At 50.8% G+C, this 25,804-nt stretch overlaps 1 protein-coding gene across 5 annotated transcripts; it reads left to right on the top strand.

Moving 5' to 3' along the window:
* Nucleotides 1–1,157: 1,157 nt before the first annotated feature.
* On the top strand, nucleotides 1,158–25,423 carry MTMR4 (myotubularin related protein 4). 5 transcript variants are annotated; one of them, XM_043483025.1, is made up of 20 exons: nucleotides 1,361–1,887; nucleotides 1,974–2,077; nucleotides 2,506–2,544; nucleotides 6,181–6,270; nucleotides 6,620–6,736; nucleotides 7,254–7,336; nucleotides 10,090–10,250; nucleotides 10,352–10,448; nucleotides 10,632–10,745; nucleotides 11,535–11,731; nucleotides 11,970–12,101; nucleotides 12,597–12,708; nucleotides 13,185–13,380; nucleotides 13,615–13,800; nucleotides 13,869–14,039; nucleotides 14,188–14,342; nucleotides 19,671–21,075; nucleotides 22,558–22,668; nucleotides 22,862–22,950; nucleotides 23,174–25,423. In XM_043483025.1, exons 3-20 carry the CDS (start codon nucleotides 2,542–2,544, stop codon nucleotides 23,349–23,351), a joined length of 3,597 nt encoding a protein of 1,198 aa, XP_043338960.1. In that variant the 5' UTR covers nucleotides 1,361–1,887; nucleotides 1,974–2,077; nucleotides 2,506–2,541; the 3' UTR covers nucleotides 23,352–25,423. The 5 variants fall into 5 exon arrangements, with proteins under 5 accessions (XP_043338957.1, XP_043338960.1, XP_043338958.1 ...); XM_043483022.1 differs by lacking the exons at nucleotides 1,361–1,887; nucleotides 1,974–2,077 and adding an exon at nucleotides 1,158–1,350; XM_043483023.1 differs by lacking the exon at nucleotides 1,974–2,077.
* Nucleotides 25,424–25,804: the final 381 nt, after the last annotated feature.

Consider the following 25,804-nt stretch of genomic DNA (forward strand, 5'->3'; position numbering starts at 1 on the left):
GGGGGGAAAGGGATATGCAGAATTAAACTGCACCCTAGGAAGCCTGTGATAGCGCACTGAACACACGTTGAAACCCCTGTAATCACCAAACACTATAGTGAGTGCTGGGAATGGAAAAAGTAGAATCGTCGTCCTGTAAGAATTCAATATTCATTTAACAAATATTTATTAAGCATCTGCTAGGTTGCGGACTCTATTTTAAACCTTGGGAGTTAACAGTGAACACAGGTAAGGTTCCAGTTCTCCCGGGATTTACTAAATACGGAGTAAAAGCTCCAATGTCCTTTGCAAAAGAGAAGTGAAGACATGTGGCCCGGGGACCTGATATTAAAGCTTTCAGGTCCACTCTAACTGAAGCTGTCGGTTGAGAATCTGAACCAACTGTTCTCCATTTCTGTCGGGTTGGTGGTATCTCGGGGCCAGAGCGGCCTCCAGCGGCCATCCTCCGCCCTGCTGCCAGCTCTGGCTCCCCTGGGCAGAGAGGAAGGGAGGCGCCAAGAACTGCATCTTCAGGGGAGTCCGACTCCCCACACCCTTTACAGACCAAAGGGTCGCAACTTGCTCGTGGCAGTCTCAGCCCCATCTCTCAGGTGAGAGAACTTCTCAAAACGGAAAGCACCATTCATTCAGGTGCCGACGCAGAGGGAGGGTTGGAGGAAGACGTCAGGGTGCGGAAGAGGAGACTCTTAACCCCCACCAGTCGAAGACCGAGACGGAGCCTCAGGCCCAGACCGTCCCCTTCTCAGCATTCAGAATCTTTCTCTCCCTTCGGGCTTTGCGACGCACGACCGCAGGGAAACCAAACGGAGAAGTGGATAAAGCTTAGGTGCCGCCCGGGATTTCACCGAGAAGTACCCCTGAGGCGGGCCGGTCACCGGAAGTGGCTGTAAAGCCCGGGCCCCTACGAGGCTCCGCCCTCCATGCGCTACCGGGAGGCGACGGGCCGCCCCCACTTCCGGTCCCTGGAGCCTTCGCCTGCAGCCCCCCTTTCCTGCTCTCCCATTGGCTACCGCAGGGACGCGCTGTGATTTCCCATTGGTTGCGTCTCTACCCCGGCGCCGCACCTCCCCTCCAAGCGCAGCCCCGTTTCCCGGAAGCCGATAGGCTAAAGGCTGGGAGGGCGTCTGCCCCACTGGACCAACGAGCGGCGCGAAGAGCGAGGGCGGTGGCTGCGTGGTGGGGGCAGGGTGGGACTCGGCGTGGCTATTGGCCAGGGCGGGCACGGGCCGAAGGTAGGATTGGTTGGGCCGAGGGGCGCCGCGGTGGGTCGGAGCTGCGTGGCCTCCGCGGCTGCGGGAGACGGAAGTGGCGAGAGCGCGGCCTCCGGAGGGTCGGGCGGACGCCGGCTGGGTGAGTCACCGTGCCCCGTGCACTGCCGGTCTGGGAACCGCAACCACCGCGTCTTGCCCGGCCCCGCCCCGGCCCCACCGGCTTTCGAGAGCCCCGCCTTCTGTCATTCGGGGCTCCGCCTCCGAATCTTTAGGCTCCGCCCCTAAAACCTGGGCACCTGGGCTTCCCTGTCAGCCTGACCCGCCCCCCCCCCCCCACCCCGTGACCAGATCCCCGAGGTCCGGACACCGTGGGCCTCCCAGGCCTGTCCTTTTCTCGCTCTCTCTCGCTTTCTCTGAGGCTGCTTGCCAGTGGGCGGTGAGGCAGCAACCCGCCTTGCCGCCTCCATGAGGAAGGGTGGGCTGTGACCACGGAGGCGGGGAGGGCTACGGATGGAGACACAGCCTTCTTCGGGGTACTGCTGGACTGCCCCCTGAGCTCGGATAGCAGGCATGAAGAAAACTGTCAGTGAAACCTGGGCCTGGTTCCCTGAGTGGCTCCCTAAGTGGGCCAAGGAGGCCCATCCTGACATTCCTGTTACTTGGGCCCACTTGACAGGTACTGACTCTGAGGCCTGCACTTGCCTGATTCTGTCCCTGTTGGGTGGCCTCCTCCCACTAACCTGCACTTCATTTGGTGTCAAGGGCTCTCAGAGGGACACGTCCAGCCCTGCTGCCTTCTGATCACAGGTTGTGGTCCCCTCCCTCTTGGCCTCTGCTCTGGACTCTGCCCCCAGTAAACAGGTCAGGTGGGTGCTGCTCCCAGACTCAGAGGCTGGCAGAGTGCTCTTGTGGATTCATGTTCCCACCAGGGCCAGAAGTGAGCCCTGGTTGGGCATCCTCTATCTCTTCAGAGCTGGCGGTTCTTTTGCTTTCCCACGAAGAACGGGGTTCGGAGCATTTTAATTCTCTTTCTGGGACTGGGAATCAGGACTCTTGAGTCCTGTTCCAGGACTTTGTGGCTGTCTTCATGCCCTGCAGAGTCACTTGTTGCTTTCTCCCCATGTAGCTCCCATTGCCTCTGTCTGGCATGCTGACTTGTGGAGAGGCTGGGTTCTCTGTGAGGGAGGCAGATAAAGAGTTGTGGGGAAGTTCAGGAGTAGTTGTGTGGCATTTGTTGATTCTGTGGTGATGTTAACTGTGCTTTTTACTCATATGTTTCTCTGTCTCCTTACAGTGAGAAGCAGGCAGCCAGGACCCTCACTACGGTAGAATGGTGAGTACTCTTTCCTCAGACTGTGGTGTTTTCTGTAATCCTGGTGTCTTTCTCCATGAAGCTGCCCGCCCCTCCTGGACCTTGAGCTCCAGGCAACTCTGTTCAGCAACTAAACAGGTTCATCTGCCCTGGAGATAAATTAGGGCTTCTTAGGTTGCAAAACATCAGCTGATACACAGCACTGGGAGGGGAGGCCTCTGCAAGTCTTTTTCGGCACGTGCTCTGACATGCTTTCCCCACACCACCACTGTCTCCCTTAGTTCTTCATATCGGCCCTTGTCTTGCTCCTCCTGGTCCTTGGGTGAAGCTCTCTGCTTTGGTCTGAAAAGTTAGATCCTTGTAGTTCCTACTAAGTCCCTGAAATATTGTGGGTGCTGCATCAGGAGTGACCCCTGTAAAACTGTGGGGCTTCTCTAGCTCCAGAGTGCTGCTCTCCATTAAGCTACTATAGGCAGCAGCTGACTGAAGCACCCTCAAGGTGCCCGGAATATCACTGGGGGCCGTGTGTGTGTGTGTGTGTTGTAATGATCCCATACATTTTCCACTAACTGTAACTGCCCTTCTTTCACCCCAAATACAAGGAACCCCTTAATCCCTGAGAGCTGGGAGGAGGAAGTAGTGAGATGAGAAGGGAGTGGAGAGCTGCAGGCCCAGGTTCAGACCAGGCCTTGATTCTGGCTGTATCTCTTTAGTTCTTTCACATGTCCCCAGTGCTCAGGGACAGGTCAAAGCATTCAGGTGATGAGAGGACTTGCTCTTTTCCTTCCATAGACATGTGGGTGTGTGGTGTGTATAGTATTGTTCTGGTCTCTTCTCAGAAAGCCTGCTGGTCCTGGCCCCCACCCAGTGATAGCCCCTGTCCTTTTTCTCCTCTGTGATACCATGAAAGGAGTCAACCTGATCTAATTTTGAATCCTAGCACCACCACTTAAATACTTTAGGTGAACTGACTTTCTCTGTAAGCCTCAAATCTCACGAAATTCTTTCTGAGTTGAATGGTTTTAGCCAGATAATGTTTGAAACATGTCTGGCTCATAGTAGATGCTTAATAAAGTGTCAGGTTTCTCCTATTCCTCCCTTCCCCCAAGACCAAAACCCAAACAAAAGCCCTGGTTTCTGAAAGCTACCGGGCATTGGGAGTGTAGGGTTTCAAACAGTTCCTCCTGTGACTCTCAGTGACATTTCAAGCGTCTTATCACTGCCCTTATTCTCTGGCCCTCTACGCAACTCCCTCCATTCCCCTACCCTTGGGTTTTGAGTTTTGTGTTTGCATAGCTTCTGTGGTCCATAGTTCCAGCTCTTCTCTTTTCTAGTCTAAGAAATTTCTTAGGACTTTCTTACCCAGAAGACACAGGATGTGAAACAAGGGGAGAGGTGGAGCTGAAGGACTGGAGCTGGGCAGGGGCCTTAGAATAAAAAACCCCGAGAATTTCCCTGTCAGGAGTGTGCAGTGACCCAACTGTCATTAGACCTGTGTCCACTCTAAGGGGCACAAGGGGCGACCGGAAGACACCGATGGACAGGGGAATGGTGAGTGGTGGTTTTGGAGGGAAAGGAAGGAAGCCTAGAAACTGGAAAGGGCCCGCGGTGAAGGGAGGTGAGTTCCATCTTGGGACTCACAGCAGGATTTAGGGGGACTCAAAGGGGAGAGCGTGGGGATGGACGTGTGAAAGAGGGGTGTGGGGTGGCTCACTTGGGAAGAAGGGGAATGAAAAGATGTAGGCGGCCTCGTCGTCCCCTCCCATGCCGTCTGGGGGGTGGGGGCGCAGTTGCTTAGCCCCGGTTCCTGAGAGACCCCAGAAGCCCCCCGAGGACACGCTCCTACGCCGCGGAGGGGCGGTGGGGAGGGAGGAGCCGGGGCTGTGGGCGGGGCCTGCCCCGCCCCCGCCCTCCCCGCGCCGCGCGGTCGGGGCGCTCCCCTCGCCGGGCTCCCCTCCCTTCCGCGCTCGTGAGCGAGGGCGGAGCTGGGCTCGCTCCATTGTGGAGCGGAGGGGAGAGGCGCGCGGGAGCCGCGCCGAGCCCCGCCGCCCGCGCTTGCCTCCTGGCCGCCGCGGCTGCACCTGGCCGGCCCCGCAGCCGGGATGCGGCGGGCGCCCGGAACGGGCGGGCAGCGCAGCGTCTCCGGGGACATGTGCGCTGGCCCAGACCGCCCGCTACCATGAGCCTGACCGCCCGCGTCTCTTGCTCCATGCTCAGCTGCTTCGTAAGTGCCTGCCCAGCCTGCGGTGGAGGGGGCCCCCCGAACCCCGACGCCGGCTGCACCCGCAGCCCCGCCCAGGGCCGGCCCTCGAGATTCCGAATTTCAGCCCATCCCCCTTCCCAAGGGCCCTGGCAGGGAAAGGGGATGTTACCCCTTTTCTTTACTGGACTTGCTTTCATCTTTGGGTGCCGAGGATTGCCGAAGGCCGGGGATGGGAATTCTGTGACCCATCTTGGCCCCGAAGCCGCTGCCCTTGACTGCAGAGCTCGAGGCCCCGCCCTGCGCGAGTACCTCCTTTACCTCCGCCTCTCGGTCTTGGTCCCGTACGCCGCATCCTTGCTTGGGGGTGTGGGATGTGGCCAGTAGGCCTTCTGGGATGTTCGGGGGCTGGTCGGGGAGCACAGGATGTCTGAGCTGTCTCCCTGGCTCCGGTCCCCTCCCCCTTCCACCACTCCACCCCTCACCTGACGCGCCAGTCTTTTCTCCTTGACTGTCCCCCAGACAGCCTCTCTTCTCCATCTTCCCTGCCACTCTGCCTCTGCGGGCCTCCGTACCTCTGCATCATTCCCCGCCCTCCCCTCCTCCCTCTTTGGCTTAATTCTCCTTCCCAGCTTCTCCCATCTGTCCCCTCAGACGTTCCCACCCCTCCCCTCCTCACCGCCCCCCCATACCCCCCTCCCCCATGACTGCCAGGCCTCCTCTCTCTGTCCTTGGGTCTCCTGGTTCCTCCCAGGCGCGTGGATCCCCTCCTCTCCCTGCCCTCCCTGGCGGCTGGGAAAGGAGTTACTTCTGCTTGCTGTGGGATTCCTCAGGAATTCCCCTCAGATCGTCAGGCAGGGCAGGTTGCTTGGCAAGGTGGTGGGGGCTTATTAGCAGTGAGGGCCTGACTGGAAAGGAATCCCTGCTCCAAATCACATCCTCCTTTAGAAAGCATCCGTGAAGGCCCTCTAGAGGCATGGGCCTGAATCCCGCGCCTTCATCCTCTTTGTCTCTTTCACCCACCAGATTGAAGCCTCAGTGGAGTGGCCTAGGCGGCCTGCGTCCCCTCCTGTCTCTGTGACCAGCTTGCACACCTGGTTCCTATTCCTCAGGGCAGCACTTCCCGTTTCCCACTTCTGTCTTACACTTCCAGTTCGCCCTTCTTTTGCTTCGTTTCCTCTCCTTCGTTTGGGCAGTTTGGGCTCTACAGCAGAGTCTCTCTTTGGGGAGCACAGATTCCCAGTGACTCTGTGGACCTTGCTCTTCTCTTAGGCTCAAGAGGCTTGAGTTCCCCCTCCGCTTTACTCCTCACACACAAAGCCGGGCCTCTCTTCCCTCTTTTGGAGACCAGAACCTTTTTAAGGGGTGTATGTGGGTTTATTGGGGGGAGGGGAGCAGCATGAGGCCTGATGGGCCAGGTGGAGCCTGATGACTTAGGGCTGAGGCCTTCCCCACAGGGTGAGGAGGGGCCCCCCAGCCTGGAGTACATCCAAGCCAAGGATCTGTTCCCCCCCAAGGAACTAGTGAAAGAGGAGGAGAATCTGCAGGTAAGGAAGAGCTGGAGGCCCGAGGTGGGTAGAACTCCCTGCCGGGTTCAGAAAACACCCTCCCTTTCCTCCCCCTACCTCCAAATATCTCCAAGGGGATCTGGTATGGGAGCTCTGGCTTCCTGCTCCTGGGTCTCTGGAGGGAGGGGAGTCTGTCTGTCTGTTGTTGAGCCTTGGGCCCTAGGGAAGGCGAGAGCTTTCCTGTAAGGCTGTTGCCTTGGTGCTGTTACCATGGAGAACTTGTCCTGCCTTGGCCTGGCTTTTCCAGAGGGGGTCCTACAAATCAAGGGTTGGAGAGGGGAGTGAAGGGTGACTCATTCCTGGACTGAAGTCCCGCTGCTCCTGGCAGGTGCCCTTCACAGTGCTGCAGGGCGAGGGAGTGGAGTTCCTGGGCCGCGCCGCTGATGCCCTCATCGCCATCTCCAACTACCGGCTGCATATCAAGTTCAAGGACTCTGTCATTAACGTGAGTTCCAGTCTCGTTCTCCCACACCCAAGCCACAATCGCTGTGAAATTCAGGGTGGGACTGCATCAGTGCTCCACTTGATTGCATCTCCAAAGAGTTGGGGTTCCCTTCTTTTTCTTACTGTCTCTCAGCGGAAGGTCTGTCTTTCTATCTCTGTCACTCTCCCTCCCCCTCCTCACTTCTCTCTCTCCTTCGTTCTGTTGCTGGCCCTTCTAGGGGCACAGTGACTTGGTTGGAAGAGTACCACTTACCAACTGTGTGACCTTGATCAATCACTCAGCTGAGGTGCAATTTCCTCCTTAATAATACGGTGTGAAAACACCTGCCTTGTGGTTTCTGGTGATTTTTAATTGGGGTCACATATGTGGAGGACCCAGCACAGTTACCAGGCCCTCAGCAGGCTGTCTGTAAATGTCGGTTTCCTTCCTTCTGCTGATGCATCGACCTCTGGGCGGAGGTGGGTGAGGAGTGATGTGGAGCACGGGGTCTGAGTGCCAGTCCGCCCTTCCTCCCCAGGTCCCCCTCCGGATGATTGACAGCGTGGAGAGCCGGGATATGTTCCAGTTGCACATCGCCTGCAAGGACTCCAAAGTGGTGAGGTGAGAATGACGGCACCTCGCTCAGGTCCTCTTTAATCTTGCTGAGACCTCCTGCTGCAGGGTTTCTCTGGAATGAGAAGGGAAAAATACTGCCTCCCCTTTCCCATTTGGAAGAAACAGTGAAAACACTGTCTGAGTTGGCAGAATAAATTTTCTGACCCACAGTGTCTTGACTAAAGAAATGGGGATAATGCCCATGGGGTTTTCATAAGGGTTAAATGAGATGATGCACCCGAGAGCACCTAGGGTGTTACCTGGCACAGAGCTTTCACGTTGGGATTTTTCTGGTGGTCCAGTGGTTAAGACTCTGAGTTCTCAATGCAGGAGGCCTGGGTCCGATCCCTGGTCTGGGAACTAGATCCCAGATGCCACAACTAAGACCCAGCATGACCAAATAAATAATTTTTAAAAAGGAAAAAAAGCACTCACATTGTTGTTGGCTCATTTATTTATCCATTTAACATGAATTTATTGAGCACTCTATGCCAGACTGTTGTAAGCTCTAGGGATAAAGCAGGGAACAAATAGACATAATTTTCTGCCCTCATAGAGCTTGTATTCCAATGGGGAGGTATGAATGGTAAATATGAAGTGAATAAAATATGTTGGCTTCCCAGGTGGCTCAGTGATAAATAATCCACCTGCCAAGAAGGAGACGCAGGTTCGATCTCTGTGTCAGGAAGATCTCCTGGAGAAGGAAATGGCAACCCACTCCAGTATTCTTGCCTGGGGAATGCCATGGACAGGGGAACCTGGTGGGCTACAGTCCATGGGGTCGCAAAAGAGTTGGACACAACTTAGCGACTAAACAGCAGCAGTAGCAGAATATATTAAATGGTAGTGAAAGTGAAAGTTGCTCAGTCATGTCCAACTCTTTGCAACCCCGTGGACTATACAGTCCATGGAATTCTCCAGGCCAGAATACTGGAGTGGGTAGCCTACGCCTTCTCCAGGGGATCTTCCTGACCCAGGAATCAAACCAGGGTCTCCTGCATTACAGGTGGATTCTTTACCAACTGAGCTATCAGGGAAGTAGTGTAAAGGTTAAAAAATAGAGCAGGGGAAGGGGGTATGGAGTGCTATGGGGGTGAAGGTTGTAGCTTTAAACAAAATGATCAGAGAATGGATGCAATGAAAAGGTGACATTTGAGACCTGAAGAAAGTGAGCTGTGGGTATTTGGGAGAAGTGTGTGCCAGACAGAAGGACCAGTGCGTGCAAAGGCCCTGAGGCGGGTAGGAACCTGGCACAGTGGCAAGGAGGCCAGCGTGGCTGGAGTGGAGTGCACTTGGGTTAGGTTAGGGGGATACAAGATCAGAGAGGTCGGGAGGGCGTCAGGCTGTCATAATGATTGGCTTTTACTTGAGGGAAGTGAAAAAACCACTGGAGGGTTTTGCAGAAAGGAATGACGTGGTCTAATTATGGAATCACTCTGGCTGCTGTATTGAGAGGAGATGGAAGCAGGGTGGGGGTGAAAGCTAGGGCAGAAGCTGGGAGACTAATTAAGAATCTGTTGCAGTTACTCCAGGTGGGAGGTCATGATGGCTGGTCCAGGTTGGTAGCAAACAATGGTGAGAAGTGGTCAGATTTTTGAAAGTAGAGGTGACAGGATTTGCTGACAGATTGGATATGAGAGAAAGAGGGATGACTCTAAGGATTATTAAAAGGATAATAAGACTGATAAGAACCTACTCTCTAGCACAGGGAACTCTAGTAAATACTCTGTAAGGACCTATGTGAGAATAGAATCTAAAAAAGAGAGGATATGTGTATAACTGATTCACTTTGCTGTACACCTGAAACCGGCACAGCATTGTAAATCAATTATACTCCAATAAAAGTTAATTTTTTAAGGAAAGGATGCCCAGTTTAGAGCCTGCTGTGCTCTCAGGACTGTTGGCATTCAGAACAGGAATTCTCATTGCCTTTCCCTTCAGGGAGATTAAAGTCTAGTTGTGGAAGGAAGACTTAATCTGTGGGAGAGGGTCTTCCATCTACTCTCAGTATAGCACCCAGAGTGATTCTATAATCAGACCACGTCATTCCTTTGTGCAAAACCCGCCAGCTCAAGTAGGCTCTGGGAAAACTTACTGTTTAATACTCCCAGCACATTAAGAATAACAGAGGAAGGGGTCTGTGGAATGGGTTAGGCTGGGAAGGCCTCAAGGAAGAGGTGGGCCTACAGCTGTCTTCAGAGTATCTGGAAGACATGGCTAGGCTGAGAGGAGACATTACTAAGCGGAAGTGAAAACACCAGGAGACAGGACTTCTTCCCTGAAACAAAAGGCTTGTGCTGGGGAGTTGTGGGAGATAATACAAGGGGTAACAGACATCCAGGGCTAGAGTTTTAAAACTTTTTTGATTTTTAAAATCTTTGTTGATTTTTGTTACAATATGGTTTCATTTTTATGTTTTGGGTTTGGGCCATGAAGCATGTGGGATCTTTGCTCTCTGACCAGGGATCGAACCCACACCTCCTGCACTGGAAAGCAGGGAAGTCCCCCAGGGCCAGATTTGATAGCGCTTGGATTTGATATAAGAAACAGGCTCCATTAGAGGGGACTCTTATGTCTCAAAAATAGGAGTTCTTGAGAAGAGAATTACCACCCTGTGACAGTGTCCCTTGGGTGTTGGCCAGTGTCCCTGATCCTCCGCAGGGTCCTCTCCCCACACCTTCCCGGGGCTGGGTTTTTGGCCCTCCTGGCCCCTGCACACACTTGCCTCTTGCCTCTCTTCATGGCTTCTTGCCTGGCAGGTGCCACTTCTCCACGTTCAAGCAGTGCCAAGAGTGGCTGTCGCGGCTAAGCCGGGCCACAGCACGACCTGCCAAGCCCGAGGACCTCTTTGCCTTTGCCTACCATGCCTGGTGCCTGGGGCTGACTGAGGAGGACCAGCACACCCACCTGTGTCAGCCAGGTGAGGCCCGGCGGCTCTCTGTGCGACACTCCTTGTCTCCTGCTCCTCCTCCCTCTTGGCCCCCGGCCCTCGATGCTGACAGGCGTGGGGCTGTGTTGCAGGCGAGCACATACGATGTCGGCAGGAGGCCGAGCTGGCGAGGATGGGCTTTGACCTGCAAAATGTCTGGAGGGTCTCGCACATCAACAGCAACTACAAGTGAGAGGCTGGGGGGCAGGGAACCCAGACCTCCTCCCCGGGTGGGTAGAGCAGGGTGGGCACAGCTCCTGGCTCCCTGAGGGCGGGGGGCTCCTGGTCCCTCTCCCCGCAGAGCCATCCCAGGGGACCTTGTGATCACAGGTCTCTAACCAAGCTCCATGACCCCCTCTGGTCTATCCACAGGTTGTGCCCCAGTTACCCCCAGAAGCTGCTGGTTCCCGTGTGGATCACAGATAAAGAGCTGGAGAACGTGGCTTCCTTCCGCTCCTGGAAGCGGATCCCCGTGGTGGTGTATAGGTGAGGCAGTGGGGACCAAGGCATCAGTGAGACCTTCTTGGTGCATTGAGGACAGAGGTGGAGGTCTGCGGTAGTGTGGTTAACTGGGAACTGACACTCTTCAGGAAGTGGCTATGACATAATCATATAAGAAAAGCTGCTTTAGTTGTTTCTTTCTCCTAAGGATGAGGCTTTTTGGAAATTTATTCACTTGCTTTTTTTCTTTGCCTTTTTTTGAGGACATATGTGTGTGTGTGTGAAATATTGCACTAAAACGGGTTGGTAAACCATGGCCTGTGAACCAAACCGGCCTATAGCCTATTATATGTATAGCCTGTGAGCTATGAATGAGTTTTAAATTTTTAAAGTGTTATTTTAAAAAAGAAAACACAAGAATACATGACAGAGACTGGCTATGACTCCTAAAACTGAAACTTTATTGCCTGGTTCTACACCAGAAAACATTTGCAAGGTAGGTAGTAGCCAGGAGGTTTGGAGTTGCTCATGCTCTGGGCTCAGGCTCGTTCTCCTGCTGGGGGTTTCTACCTGGAGCAGGGGCTGTGTAGACGTGATGTGTCAGTATCACTGTGGGAATCCACAGCGCATCTGAGAAATGTATGTGACGATGCTTTGTATGCTGTAAAGCCTTCAAGAGATGTTTAAAGGCTTTTGGTTCCTCTTATTGTGGCCTGGATGATCGGGTGGTCCCCGCTGGCTCTGGAGATCTCTGCTTGGCCCCCTGGGCTCTCAGCGGTAGGCCTCTGGGGGCTGTGAATGCCAAGGGCATGATAGTTTCTTCTGTTTTGTCAGACACCTACGCAATGGGGCTGCCATTGCCCGCTGCAGCCAGCCCGAGATCAGCTGGTGGGGCTGGCGCAATGCTGATGACGAGTACTTGGTCACATCCATTGCTAAAGCCTGTGCCCTGGACCCAGGGCCAAGGACCAGTGGGGGCTCCCTCAGCACCGGGAACAGTGATGCCAGCGAGGCATGTGACACTGACTTCGGTAAGGTGTGGGTGGTGCTGGCCCCCGGGGGAGTAGGCCCTTACCTTGGCCTCCTGAGCTCCCAGGGAGATCCCAGGGCAAGGGGGAGGAGAAGTAGACACATACAGGGCTCTGGGTTCCTGCCTTTTGGGAGGCGGGGGCGGCGGTGTGAGGGGTCTTGTGAAAGGCAGTGGCCGGGGCAGGGTGCTCCTGAGCGCTGACTGACCCAGGGTCTTCCCCCTGCCGTGTGTGTATTCAGACTCCTCCCTGACGGCATGCTCCGGAGTAGAGAGCAGCACGGCCACCCCCCAGAAGCTGCTGATCCTGGATGCCCGATCCTACACGGCAGCGGTGGCCAACAGGGCCAAGGGCGGCGGTTGTGAGTGCGAAGGTATTGCTGTTACCTCAGCGTCCGCAGCCAGCCTGGGTGCGGGGGCCTTGGGGGCAGTCTGTGGGTGGAAGGAGCCCAACAAACTCGGCCTGGGATCAGGACTCCACTCGCTGGCTGTGATTGTGCCGAAATTGCTTAATCTGTCTGATTTTTCTTTTCCTATCTGCAAAATGGGGATGGAACATCCCTCACAAAGTTGTTGGATGATCAGAGGTTACATGTATAAAGTTCCTGGCAGAGCAGCTGCTGTTTGTTGAGGATTTACTGTCCCTTGTCATTACTAGTCATACTCAGGTGTCATTGTCACTCGTGCTGTTGTTCCCACTGTTAGTATATGGCACTTGAGATAAAGGGGTATTGAGATTTCCGAGCTACACTGAGTTCCAGCCTGGAGTGGCCTGCCTGCCAGGGGAGCTTCACCCGCTGGGACCGCTCCTGTTCTGGAGGCCTGTTTCCAGGATGTCCTCATACTCCGCTTTCCTCACGTGTGTGCAGAGTACTACCCCAACTGTGAGGTCGTGTTCATGGGAATGGCCAACATCCACGCCATCCGGAACAGCTTCCAGTATCTCCGTGCTGTGTGTAGCCAGATGCCGGATCCCAGCAAGTAGGTGTGCCCAGCTCCGATTCCATCCGCCCTCCAGCTTCATCCCTCACCCAGTGCTTCTCGTGCTGGGAAGATCCGTGGGGACGTGGGAGTTCTGAGGTACCAGAAACTCCAGGGCCTGGGTGCAGTGAGCCAGTGCCAAGAACGCTTCTTCCGTTTCTCAGCCAACGCTTTGGCGCGGCTGCAGGACACTGGGTTCCTTTTGTTTGAATTAGTTGTCCTCCAAGAACACAGAGAACTGGGAGGCAAAGTGGCTGGACGCACGTGTGATGCTTCCCAGATCCTCTGTTGATCTGCAGAGTGTCTTGTTGGCCGTAGGTTGGCCATAGATGTCTCTTGGCAGGAGGGCCCTGGGATAGACCTCTTGGCTTCAGCTCTCGCGGGGGACTTTGTTAAGGTGTGGGGGGCCGGGCCGGCAGAGAGACTGCTGCAGCCTCGGCCCCCTAGTGACAGGTGTGACCTCTGCCCCCGCGTAGCTGGCTGTCAGCTCTGGAGAGCACCAAGTGGCTGCAGCACCTGTCGGTGATGCTGAAGGCGGCGGTGCTCGTGGCCAACACAGTGGACCGGGAAGGCCGGCCCGTGCTGGTGCACTGCTCAGACGGCTGGGACCGCACGCCGCAGATCGTCGCGCTGGCCAAGATTCTCCTGGACCCGTATTACAGGACGCTGGAGGTACTCAGAGGGCTTGGGCGGGAGAGAGCAGGACGAGGGGAGTTGGGGGAGGTACTGAGCCCCCGGATCTGCCTGGGGCTCTTTCCCCGGAGGACGCTGGTGGCTCGGAGTCCTCTTCCAGGTTTGGGCCTGTTCTTCTCTGAAGCTGCCAGGCCCTTGATTTGAGCATCCCTGGCGGGGAGCTCCGCGGCCTTCCTGGAGAGGCCCTCCACTCGAACCCCCTCTTGGTTGCAGGGTTTCCAGGTGTTGGTGGAATCTGACTGGCTGGATTTCGGGCACAAGTTCGGGGACCGCTGCGGCCACCAGGAGAACGCAGAGGACCAGAACGAGCAGTGCCCCGTGTTCCTGCAGTGGCTCGACTCTGTCCACCAGCTGCTCAAGCAGTTTCCCTGCCTGTTTGAGTTTAACGAGGCCTTCCTGGTAAGTGGTGTGCCCGAGGCCGGGGTGGGGGCGGCGGCCGGCCCGGTGCCAACCGGCTCGCTGTCTAGGTGAAGCTAGTGCAGCACACCTACTCCTGCCTCTATGGCACCTTCCTGGCCAACAACCCCTGTGAGCGAGAGAAGCGCAACATCTACAAGCGGACCTGCTCTGTGTGGGCCCTCCTGCGAGCCGGCAACAAGAACTTCCACAACTTCCTCTACACACCTGGCTCAGAAATGGTGAGTCCTGGCCCTTATCCCCCAGGTGCATCTCAGGCGCCTGCGGGGCGCTGTCCTGAGGCAGTGGGAAGAACAAGGACCCAGAGGCTTGGGAAGGAATGGGGACCCGAGACATCTCCAGAACCCGGGTACGGGGCTGCTTCCCTAGGTCCTGCATCCCGTGTGTCACGTCCGGGCGCTGCACCTCTGGACAGCCGTGTACCTGCCGGCGTCATCTCCGTGCACACTTGGGGAGGAGAGCATGGACCTCTACCTCTCCCCGGTGGCTCAGAGCCAGGAGTTCTCCGGCCGCTCTCTGGACAGGTAAGGGGGGGCTCCTCTCCCCTCTCTGCTACCAAGGCATTGGCTGCTTTGTGTCTTGCCCACATGCTGTTCTCTTCCTTTTATGAGATACTTTAAAGTAACTTCTTGAGTCATTTGAAGGCAAAACTTGGCTCAGGGCTGGTAGCTAGCTTGGAGGGCACTCTGTATGTTCTCAAGGCCCTCTCTTAAGATAAGAGTGGTTACCTTTTTTCCAAGCTGCCATCGTCCTTTGTGACACACCCAGGAGAGAGGAGAACAGAACTGAAAGGACTGTTTCAGGAAGGCTTGTGGGAATGGTCCTGATTTTATATTAACTGACAGAAGAGATGCGGAGCTTGCTATCTCAGTAATAACCTTTGCTGTGTCCAGAGCTCCCAGCAGCATCTGGCTCTCAGGGAAATGGGTCCCCCGAAGGGGAACGTCCTTCACTCCCTCAGAATTTAAAAGGAGGCATAAAAATTAAAGTTACATTCTGGCTGACTATCTGTGGGGAGATAGAATGGAGACTGGTTAAATTATAAGAGTAATATCTGTTGGTTTTTTTTTTTTAAACCAAACAATATAGATGTAGAAAATGACAGTCCTACCCCCCTGCTCCTTGTCCCCACAGGTGTTCACTGTTGCCATTTTGGTGCCTCCCATATGTTTATCTCTACACTAGACCTATTACTCTTATGTAGAAACATTTTTTAAAATACAATGACAGTATTTTTCACATTGTTCTGAAAATTGTTTTCCCCACTGTGTACCAGGATGTCAACCCATGATAGCACATATAAAGCTGCTTTATTGTTTTTAGTGGCTGCATAAGTCCAAAAGTAGAGTGTATGGAAATTTACATAACCAATTTTCAATTGATCATTTAAGTGATTTCCATTTTTTAATCATTATAGGGGGTGTTTTACTTAACATATCTTTAAAAAGTTTTTTGATACAATACAAACAGTATTTGCTTCCCCTGTGGCTCAGCTGGTAAAGAACCTGTCTGCTAGTGCAGGAGATGCAAGAGACGTGGGTTCAATCCCTGGGTGGGGAAGATCCCTTGGAGAAGGAAATGGCAACCCACTCCGGTATTCTTGCCTGGAAAATTCTATGGACAGAGGAGCCTGGTGGGCCACAGTCCATGGGGTCACAGAGTTGGACATGATTGAGTGCACACACACACACACACACACACACACACAATATTTACCATCTAAACCATTTTTTAAAACAGTAGTGTTACCATATACCTTGCATTTATGCTAGTGTTTCTGCCAGATAAATACTTAGAAATGAAAATACTGGGTTCAAAGGATATGTTCATTTCAAATTTTGATCTTTGTTTATTGGTGGAAGGTTTTTAAAATTAAAATATAATTTAACATAATTGGTTGAATATTATAAAGAAAAGCAAAACCCCCAACCTCCTAAGCTATAAATTGTAGGTCTTTGGAACTGAGTCCATTGTCAGGGGCCTATGGATAGGCTTTAGGAATTCTATGATATTCTTATTCCACAAACTGCAGAATTGGAGTACCAGTTCATAAGTTTCCTTTTCCAGGAGATGGGCCATAACTTTTTATCAGATTCTCAGCACGTTCTGTGACCCATTTAACAACCATTGCCTTAAATCAATATCTAATTTTTCAAATCAATAAGTGTTTCTTAAATACCTACAACCTGCCTAGGACTGTACTCAGTTTTACAGGCTATACCAAAGACATAGAAGATGTTGATCCTATTTAAGATACTTTTAAAAAACTGTGAGATAAGGCATAGGACAGCTGGAGAACAGTTCTAAGTTAGCATCTAAGTAAATAAATAGAATGTGTCTTATTCAAAGCCATTAGAGAAATGGGAAGTAAGAAAGGGGTCATTTGGTGACTGTTGATGCAGAGGTTTTTGTGGAAGACCAAGCAGGAACCATGGCTTTTTTTGTTTGTTTGTTTTAAGTTTATTTACTTACTTATTTTTATATTTATTTGCCTATACCTGGTCTTAGTTGCAGCATGTGGGATCTAGTTCCCTGACCAGGATTTGAACCCAGGGCCCCAGCATCGCAGCACGGAGTCTTAGCCCCTGGACCACCAGGGAAGTCCCAGGAACCATGGCTTTTTAGTGTCCCTAGTACCTAGCTCAGGGCCTGGAACATAATAGGTGCTTTAGTAAACGCTTAAATGAACAAGTGAATGGAATAAAGGGAGTTATAAGCTTGGTAACAAGGTTAGTGGAGAGGGGGTCCAAAAGAATAGGATACATGAGAGAGAATTTCTTTTAAAAAGAAGCACCACCTCTTTGGAGCTGGAGCTGGCAGGGGTTGGAAAGGGGCATTTTAAAAAAATATTTATTTGTTTACCTTTAGCTGTGTTGGGTCTCAGTTGTAGCGCATAGGCTTCTCTAGTGGAGGTGTGGGCCCAGTAGTTGCAGTGCACAGGCTTAGTTGCCCTAAGGCATGTGCAATCAGTTTCCTGAGCAGGGATCGAACCCGAGTCCCCAGCATTGGAAGGTGGATTCTGAACCACTGGACCAGAAGAGAATCCCTGGGAAGGGGTATTTTGAAGAATAGAAAGAAAGAAACAGAATAGTTCCTTGAGGGCTTTTATACTGAGGAATTTATTTTGATTCAGGTGTCAGTAGTAAGTCATTGTGACCTGGTGACAAAGGGATTTTTCGAGAATTAACCAGTGAGCAGGGTAGTTGGAAGCACAGAGGCCAGCCAGCACTGTTATAATTCGGATATGAAGGGAAGAGCCCTTTGAAAAGAGAAAGAATTAAATTCAAATGTTGTTGAGAAGTCATTAGCAGTCTGTGGTGTTGACTGAATGTTGGAAGGTGGAAGTGAAAAGTTAAGAGACCAAAGTCAGGTCCCAAATCTCTGAGCTTAGAAACCAGGAAGATATTAGTACCATCTGTAGAAACTGAGGGGCTTCCAGGTGGCTCAGTGGTAAAGAATCTGCCTGCAATGCAGGAGATGCGGGTTTGATCCCTGGGTCAGGAAGATCCTCTGGAGAAGGAAATGACAACCCACTCCAGTATTTTTGCCTGGAAAATTCCATGAACAAAGCAGCCTGGCGGGCTACAGTCACGGGATCACAAAGTCAGACACGACTGAGCAACTGAACATGCCTGCACGTAGACACTGTAAAGTTGAGAAGATGAGTCAGTTCGGAGAGATGGAAAAGATACATGCAGGTTGGGACTGAAATACCTTGACAACAAAGAGGAGGTGTGCTGTAGGCAGTTCAAGGTGGAGTTGGATTTCATGGATAAGGGTTTTAAAGGAAATAGTTTCTCTCACAGCTGACGTGACTCACCATCGGTTCTACCTTTCCCTAGATCGAAAACATCCTGCTCTCTTTCCTCTTCTTCCATTAAAGTCCAACACATTCTTCCATCCCCAGCTCAGATTCTGTCCTCTCTGCGTAGCTGTCCCTGACCAGATTTGCTGGATTAAGTTCTCTCGTGGTTCCAAACCCCTCAGACATTGTTCTTGCTCCCCTCATTATTAATTAGACCTTTGGTGCACACAGGACTCAGCTGTGGAGGACAGCAGGCTGTTGCTGTTGTTGAGTCTGGCTAAAGAGTACATTGGAATTCTTCATACTTTTTTCTTCTTTTGTGTGTTTGAAAGTTTCATAATAAAAAGTAAAACAAGGAAAGAAAAAAGCTAAAAAGTTGCCAAGCTGAGATTCAAGCTTGGACTATGGGACTCCAGAGGCTATAATCATAATGTTGTTATTGCCCTCTTGGAATGGAATCTGTTAACCACACCGACACACAGCAATCAAAATCGATCACAGAGTAAAATCAAACACAAGAGTACTTTTATAGAAGTATTAATAATTTTCAAAAACCAAACACTTAAAAAAAAATCAGCTCTATTGTAACTTCATTTGAGGGATTTTTCAGCGTGGGCTTGGCTGAGTGAGGCCTCTGAAAAAGAAAGTCCAGCAAAGTCTCCAGTTTCCTGGCAAATTTTCCTCAGTTTTGTTGCTCTGAACACTTTATAGAACTGTATTAAAAATTAGAGTGGTCATTCTTTTTTTTTTTTTTTCTTCAACTTTTTATTTTATATTGGAGTATAGCCGATTAACACTGTTGTGATAGTTTCAGATGGACAGCATAGGGACCCAGCCATACATATACATGTATCCGTTCTCCTGCAAACTCCCTTCCCATCCGGGCTGAGGGCATTCATTCTTGAAGATGTTGGTTGCCCATTTGGTGTACATGAACGTCTCTAGAACTGTATACTGGGGAAGTTTCCATGGTGACTTGGGCCTCAGAGGAGTATGTTGCCGCTAAATGGTTGTAAAAAGCCATGCTGGTCTCTGCTGTGATGGAGGAATAATTTATAATAAGGAAGGTTATAAAAATGAGGTCATGAGTGAAGCCTTAATAAGTTTGTGGTTGGCTGCCTATACTTGGAATCCTCATAGCATCTCAGCAAAGTAATTTATCGTCATTTTATAGAGGAGAGAAACCAAGTGTCTGAGAGGTTAAATAGCTCACTTGTAGTCATGTATCTAATCAGTGTCAGAACCGGTATCATCCAACTCCAGGACCTACCATCTTTCTGTCTTGCTGTAATAGGGGCAGTTGCATGTAAGGTTTGAGGCTGAGTTGTATTCCTGGCTGGAAGGGTAGATTGGAAGGCGTCAGCTTAGAAGGCAGCTGAGGTCATGGAAGTGGTTGAGGATTCAAGGGTGAGTGTGAGGAAAGACTGATGAAAACTGAGGACAGAGCCTGGGTTGGGCTCCTGAGGATAGGATTCAAGTCCTCCACTTTTGCAGAGCAGACTCTACTTTTTTTGGCTATGCTGTGTGGCATGCAGAATCTCAGTTCCCTGACCAAGGATCGAACCTGCACCGCCGGCAGTGGAAGCATAGCATCTTAACCACTGCCAGGGAAGCCCCAGAGCAGACTTTTGCAGTGAGCATTGGCTATTTGTATTTTTTCAATTTTTAAATTTTATTTATTTTTGTATTTCTTTTTAAAGATTTATTTATGTATTTAATTTTTTTGGCTGCGGAGGGTCTTCTCATTGCAGTGGCTTCTCTTGTTGCAGAGCATAGGCTCTAGGCAAACAGGCTCAGTAGTTGTGGTACACGGGTTTTAGTTGCCTGCGGCATGTGGGCTCTGCCTGGATCAGGGATTGAACCTGTGACCCGTCTTGACAGGCAGATTCTTAACCGCCGGACCGCCAGGGAAACCTGAACATTGGTTATTTGTAATCTTAAATGTTATTTCTTGTGAACTCTGGCTTTGATTGCTTTGATGACCCAATTCTGTCTGTTGGAGGTAGCTCTCAGTTCCTGACCTGGAGATGGTGTGTTGTCCTTGCAGATTACCTAAAACGAGATCTGTGGATGATCTTCTTTCTGCCTGTGACACAAGCAGCCCCTTGACACGCACATCCAGTGACCCCAACCTGAATAACCACTGTCAGGAAGCCAGAGCAGGCCTGGAGCCCTGGCATGGCAATCCCGAGGCATCGCAGACCACCTTCGTGGAGTCTGGGGCTGGAGGTCCCCAGCAGGCTATAGGGGAGATGGCGGTTCCTCCCTCGGTGCCCAGCAGCCAGAAAGACTACTTGAGCAATAAACCTTTCAAGAGTCATAGAAACGGTTCTCCAGGTTACAAACCGCTCGGTGCCGCAGTGCCCCAGGAAATGAAGAGCAGCACTTCTGATCCTGAGATCAAAGCTCTCTCAGAGACTCAGGCCCCAGTTCCAGGCCCTCCTGCCCAGGACGAGCTGGATAGGACTTCGGATGGCACAGAGGAGCCACCTGAACACTGTCCTGAAAAAGCAGCTATCCACGCACTCTCTAAAGTTGTCTCGGACAAGTGTGAAGGAACTGGTGACTTTCCTGAGTCCTCCCAGAACCCCCTCCCAGGTGCCCCCCAGCAGGCCCAGCTGGACTGTGTGCTGGGCATGCCCTCCAAATGTGCCCCAGATCATGGTCTGGGCACCCTCTGCAACCCAACGAGTGCTACCTGCCAAACTCCTCCTCCAGGCCCCAGCGCCGATGTTCTCAGCCAGGACCCCCGAGGGTCTGCAGCAAGTGTCGCCCACCAGGAACCGCCTAGTTCTGTGCTAGATATGGTTCATGGGGAGGAAGACAGCGGCAAGAGAGGGAATCATAGGAACGGGCAGTTACTGGAGAACCCCCGCTTTGGGAAAGTGCCATTGGAATTGGCCCGAAAGCCGATTTCTCAGAGCCAGATCAGCGAGTTCTCTTTCTTAGGATCCAACTGGGACAGCTTCCATGGGATGGTGACTTCACTTCCCAGTGGGGAGACCACCCCTCGACGGCTGCTTGCTTACGGCTGTTGTAGCAAGAGGGCGAACAGTAAGCAGACACGGGCACCGGGGCCCTGCTTTGGGGGCCAGTGGGCTCAGAGAGAAGGGGTGAAGTCGCCAGTCTGTTCTAGTCATTCCAATGGACACTGTACTGGTTCAGGTGGAAAAAACCACCGGATGTGGCTGTCCGGTCACCCAAAGCAGGTCCCCAGCACGAAGCCTGTCCCCCTGAGCTGCCCTTCTCCAGTGCCTCCTCTCTACCTGGACGACGATGGACTCCCCTTCCCCACGGATGTGATCCAGCACAGGTTACGGCAGATCGAAGCAGGGTACAAGCAGGAGGTGGAGCAGCTCCGTCGACAGGTGCGTGAGCTTCAGATGAGGCTGGATATCCGCCACTGCTGCGCCCCTCCAGCGGAGCCCCCCATGGACTATGAGGACGATTTTGTAAGTACCCATGGCCTGCCCCCAGCCTCTCGTTCTGTCCGCCCATCCAGCCTTTCAGCCACCCCACAGCCGTTCACTGGGTACTTGCTGTGTGCCCCTGAGTTAGGGGGTTGGGCTGTAGGATGAGAGACCTTGCTCTGCTCTCAGGGAGCTCACAGTCTATTGGGAGAGTCAAGCCCACCATTAGAACACTGTTCTTAAGTGACAAGATGGTCGGAAGCGTCAGGTGTCGGGGGCCCGAGGGGAGTCAAAGGTCAGGGAAGGCTCTCCTAAGAAGATAATGCTTGAGCTGAGTGCTGAAGAATGGGTCACTTTTAGCTACACAGACAGTGAAAAAGGAACCCCCTTTGCAGAAGCATGGAGGTACTCCAGCGGTGTGGCTTGAATAAAGGGGTGTGTGTGTTTGCACATGTGCGTGCATGTGTGCACACTTGTGCTGGGACTGTGAGGGAGGGAGTTGGTAGTGTGGTGGGAGGTGATACTGGGAAGTGGAAAGGGATTAGAAAGCTCAGCTTGAGAGCTCGTTTTGTGTGGATTCAGGGCAGTAAAAGTTTTGGCTAGTGAATCGTATGATCAGAGTACTGCCCCAGAGGGACTGCCCTGGAGGTCCAGTGGTTAAGATTCTGAGTTCCCAATGCAGGGGACTGGATTCCATCCCTGGTCAGGAAACTAAGGGCATGGCTTGCCCCCTTCCAAAAAAAAAATAGTACTGAAAGAGTACTACCCTAGCACCAGTGTGTTAAGTGGATGAAGCAGTTGAAAACCAGGGAGGCTGGTTAGGGCCTTTTGGAATAAGCTGGGTAGGTGAGAGACGACGAGGCACAGCAATCTTCAGGGAGCTTCTTGGAAGAAGCTCTAGAACATTCCCAATTGTCTGCTGTGCACTTCTCTGCTGGTGGGATGGTCAGGGCTAACAGCTTCTTTCTTACTGTTTAGAGTGATGGTTTAGAACGGGAGTCAGCAGATTTGTTTGGTAAAGGGCCAGATAGTAAATAATTTAGGCCCTGAGAGACGTATCATCTCTTTACAGCTACTAGGCTCTTCTGTCATAGCACAGAAGCAGCCATAATGACCATGTGTTAATGAATTGAGTGTGGCTGTCTTCCAGTGAAACCTGACTTACAGAAGCAGGCAGTGGGCCAGTTTGGCCTGTGGGCCAGAGCTTGTGAATTCCTGGTTTAGAATGTAACAGAAGTATTCTTTCCATACCATGATGCAGCATGTTGGTTAAGAGCATGGGTCTGAAGCCAGAATGCTAGGTCCAAATCCCACATTTACTGCCTATCAGCTCTTAACTCTCTCTGTGGCTTTATTTCCTTATTTGTAAAAGTGGGGATAATAATAGCATACATTTATAAGATTGTCAGGAATTAAATAAGTTCCTGCATGTGATGTACTTAGAAACAGTGCCTGGCACATAGTGAACAATCAGTGTTAGAGATGATGAAGGTGATGGTGGTAATGCCTTGGCTTTTTCTTTAGACGTGTTTGAAGGAGTCAGATGGCAGTGATACAGAAGATTTTGGCTCTGATCACAGTGACGACTGCCTTTCAGAAGCCAGCTGGGAACCTGTTGATAAGAAAGAGACTGAGGTATGTCCAGGCAAATACGTGGCGGGTCCTTCCGCAACGTAGGGAGTTCTCATAATTTTCAGAGACCGGTGACGTGTTCTCCCCCAGTTAACTCTCTGTAGGCAAGTAGTAGCCATCTAGACCTTGTCCTTTTCTTCCAGGATGCTTTCCTTGCTGCAGTGTTGCTGGAATTTTTCCTTTTGCCCTCTGTTAGGTGACTCGCTGGGTTCCAGACCACATGGCATCACATTGCTATAATTGTGACTGTGAATTCTGGTTGGCCAAACGCAGACACCATTGCAGGTAAGATGTTTTATGTGATTCAGTAGGGCTCATAAAGCCATAGAGAGGGACGTAGATATGAACTAAATTGAGTTAATCTGAAAACGGAGATACCTTTATAGGAACTAGTTTTGCTTTTTCCCAACTTTCCTCTTTATTTACTCACGTAAGGCCTTTTAAAGTATCATTCATTCTCAGTATGTCGGCATCTCTGATGAACTCTTCCTTCTTTGTGCTTTGGCAGAAATTGTGGAAATGTATTTTGTGCTGGCTGCTGCCACCTGAAGTTGCCCATTCCTGATCAACAACTCTATGACCCAGTTCTCGTCTGTAACTCATGTTACGAACATATCCAAGTATCTCGGGCCAGGGAACTCATGAGCCAACATCTGAAGAAACCCATTGCTACAGCTTCCAGTTGAATGCCAGAGAAGACCTGTCCAATTTTAGCAGGTTTGAAGGGAGGATGTGCTTCAGGTATAGTTTTTGAAGGTTCCTTGGAGTGGCTCATGAAATCACAGAGCTCAAAGATACAGTCTTGAGAAATCCTCCTTGGGACCATGAGACTGGAGCAGAGGAATTCCAATTTGGCGGGAGTCCTCTCCTGGTGAGACCCTCACCTTGGGGTAGTGGTCCTCATCCAGACCCAGAGTCTGGAAGCTTAACGTTGAGTTGGTGACTCCAGTTTCTTTCTCCTGGGGTCACAAGATGATGATTTCATAGATACTGCCTGGTGATGCGTGCCCTAAACAGCAATAGAAAGGCATATGTATAACCAAACTCCAAGTGATAACTAGATCCATCTCTCGTCCACCTTGAAAAAGGCAGATTATAGTATATAAGACAGGAATTCCTATCCTGTTTGAAATGGACTATACCCTGCACCTCTTCTGTGCTCTGTCTGTGCATGAAGGCTCAGTCTTGAGAGGCACTCCCTCTAGTTGCATTAGTTCTGTCTTTCTGTGGAGTTTGGTTTTAAAGACTGGTCCAGCTAGTGGAGGTTTTGCTGTGTTTTTACTTGGCTCATCAGCCAGCATCAGTGAACATTCAGTTTAGGGGGACAGTTTTAGGGAGTGAGACCTTTTCAGGAGCAGAGGAAAACTCTGTTAATGTTCAGTCCTGGCAGGAGTCAGCTATTTGGAGCTGTGAAGGCAGTAGTCTTTGTTACTCAGTGGCAGCTCTGGAGGTAAGCACTGTGAAGGAGAAGGGAAAAGCAGAAATTATCTTTGTGAAATATTTGCTGATTGTGCCCTACCCTTTGCGCCTGACTTTTCCTAGTTGTCCTGGTGCTAACACAGGAGCTACACCTTGATCCTCTCCTGGCATGAAAATAAAACAATGGTTTTGTTTTTTTTTTTTTTTGGTCTTTGTTCCATTGCCCACTTCCCACATGTTGTCTTTCCCTTGGCTGCTGCCTCCTCTGGGTCACACTGCTTCTTATCCTGAACACTTGACACCTTGAGGGTAGAATTTAGCATTTGGTTTTTACCTCCTAGAATACGCTGTTTGGTATGTGAGGGTTTCGGTACAAATGCTGCTGTCTATTTCTGTGCACTTAACAATGGAACCCAAACAGAAGAAGAGAATAAAGCCTTGATACCAAAATTGGGAGAGAAAACATGTCCATTTGGACCAAACATTGTTTTTGTTTGTTTGTTTTCATCTTAATATGTACCAGTGGCACTTAACCAAAAGATACAGTGATATTAGCCTGTACAGTGGTTAGGACAGATACAGTCTCCTTGACTTATAATGAAACCACTAGGATTTCCTTATATGTTTTCCTTGATTCACTGGTGTAGAAAAGGTAAATTACACTTAGGCTCAGCCTGTTTTAAAACTATGGTAGCTGTCTAACTGCTACTTGTTCATGTTGCTTCCTGGAAAAAAATTTTTTCCTTCGAAAATACCTATGATCTGCATTTAGAACAAGAACTGTTATTTGTCCTGACCTTTTCTTCAGCCCTACAGAGAAGCATCTGTGCTTTTTATACTTGCCATGGATGTAACCTAAAAAGTTTTGGTGTATCTAGGTCAGTCTAGCAGAACTTTCTTCGTTTAAATGGAGTTGAATAATGGAGATTTTGTGTCTGGGAAATTCCTGAATTCATTGAAAAAGTAACAAACTATTCCTTGTCTCCGATAGGTAAAATAAGCATTTTCTCAGTCATTACAATTTACTGCCAGTTGTGAGTGGCTTTTTAATTAACTCGACTTTCATTGCACTTCGATTGGCGACATTTGAGGAGACTGTATCTGTCTAATTTGAATGGCTGTTTTGAGGGACTGTCCCATCAATGAACATACTGCATGGCCTTGGAGAGAGACTCTGGGCTCTTGGCTCAGATGTATTCATCAAATACTCCTTTCAGAGCTCTTGTGGGTGTAAGTGACATGATGTGGCCAAAAATCCAAACTGTGCAGTTGCGTTGTGACAAACATGCAATGTGCTGTAAAAACTCAATACAATTTAAATAAAATCTCTATATTAGTGCTGCTTTGTTGGGTCTTTTTCTTCATTTTTAACTTCTAAGAAAACAACACTCATTTTTTTCTTTTGACCCTGAGAAAGGACTGAAACATTACTCCCCTATCTCCCAGCTATTTCCATGTTTAAAATGGCGCTCTCTTTTTTTATCAGCACAGCTCCTGCTGTATTGTCATTTATTGATCAGACAGGCTACTATCCTTATGGATCCCATAGAATTTGGTCCCATCTGATGTGAGCTTTATTTCTCTTTGTCTAAAAGTTCACCAGCTGGTTGATTAGGCACACAGGATTATACTTATCTTTGCCCGGTTCCCTCCTCATAGGCCCCTGTTTTCTTTCCACCTTGGGTAAATGGTCTTGAGCAAAGCATTGGTTGAAAAGAGT

Source organism: Cervus canadensis, chromosome 1 (assembly GCF_019320065.1).
Source record: "Cervus canadensis isolate Bull #8, Minnesota chromosome 1, ASM1932006v1, whole genome shotgun sequence".
Lineage (NCBI taxonomy): Eukaryota > Metazoa > Chordata > Mammalia > Artiodactyla > Cervidae > Cervus > Cervus canadensis.

What these genes read in the sequence shown, in the direction of transcription:
- MTMR4 (XM_043483020.1), top strand. Translation starts at nt 4,703, where the DNA reads ATGAGCCTGACCGCCCGCGTCTCTTGCTCCATGCTCAGCTGCTTC. An exon ending in TCAAGGACTCTGTCATTAAC is followed by an intron (nt 6,737 to 7,253) that starts GTGAGTTCCAGT and finishes CTTCCTCCCCAG; the next exon opens with GTCCCCCTCCGGATGATTGA. An exon ending in CACATCAACAGCAACTACAA is followed by an intron (nt 10,449 to 10,631) that starts GTGAGAGGCTGG and finishes GTCTATCCACAG; the next exon opens with GTTGTGCCCCAGTTACCCCC.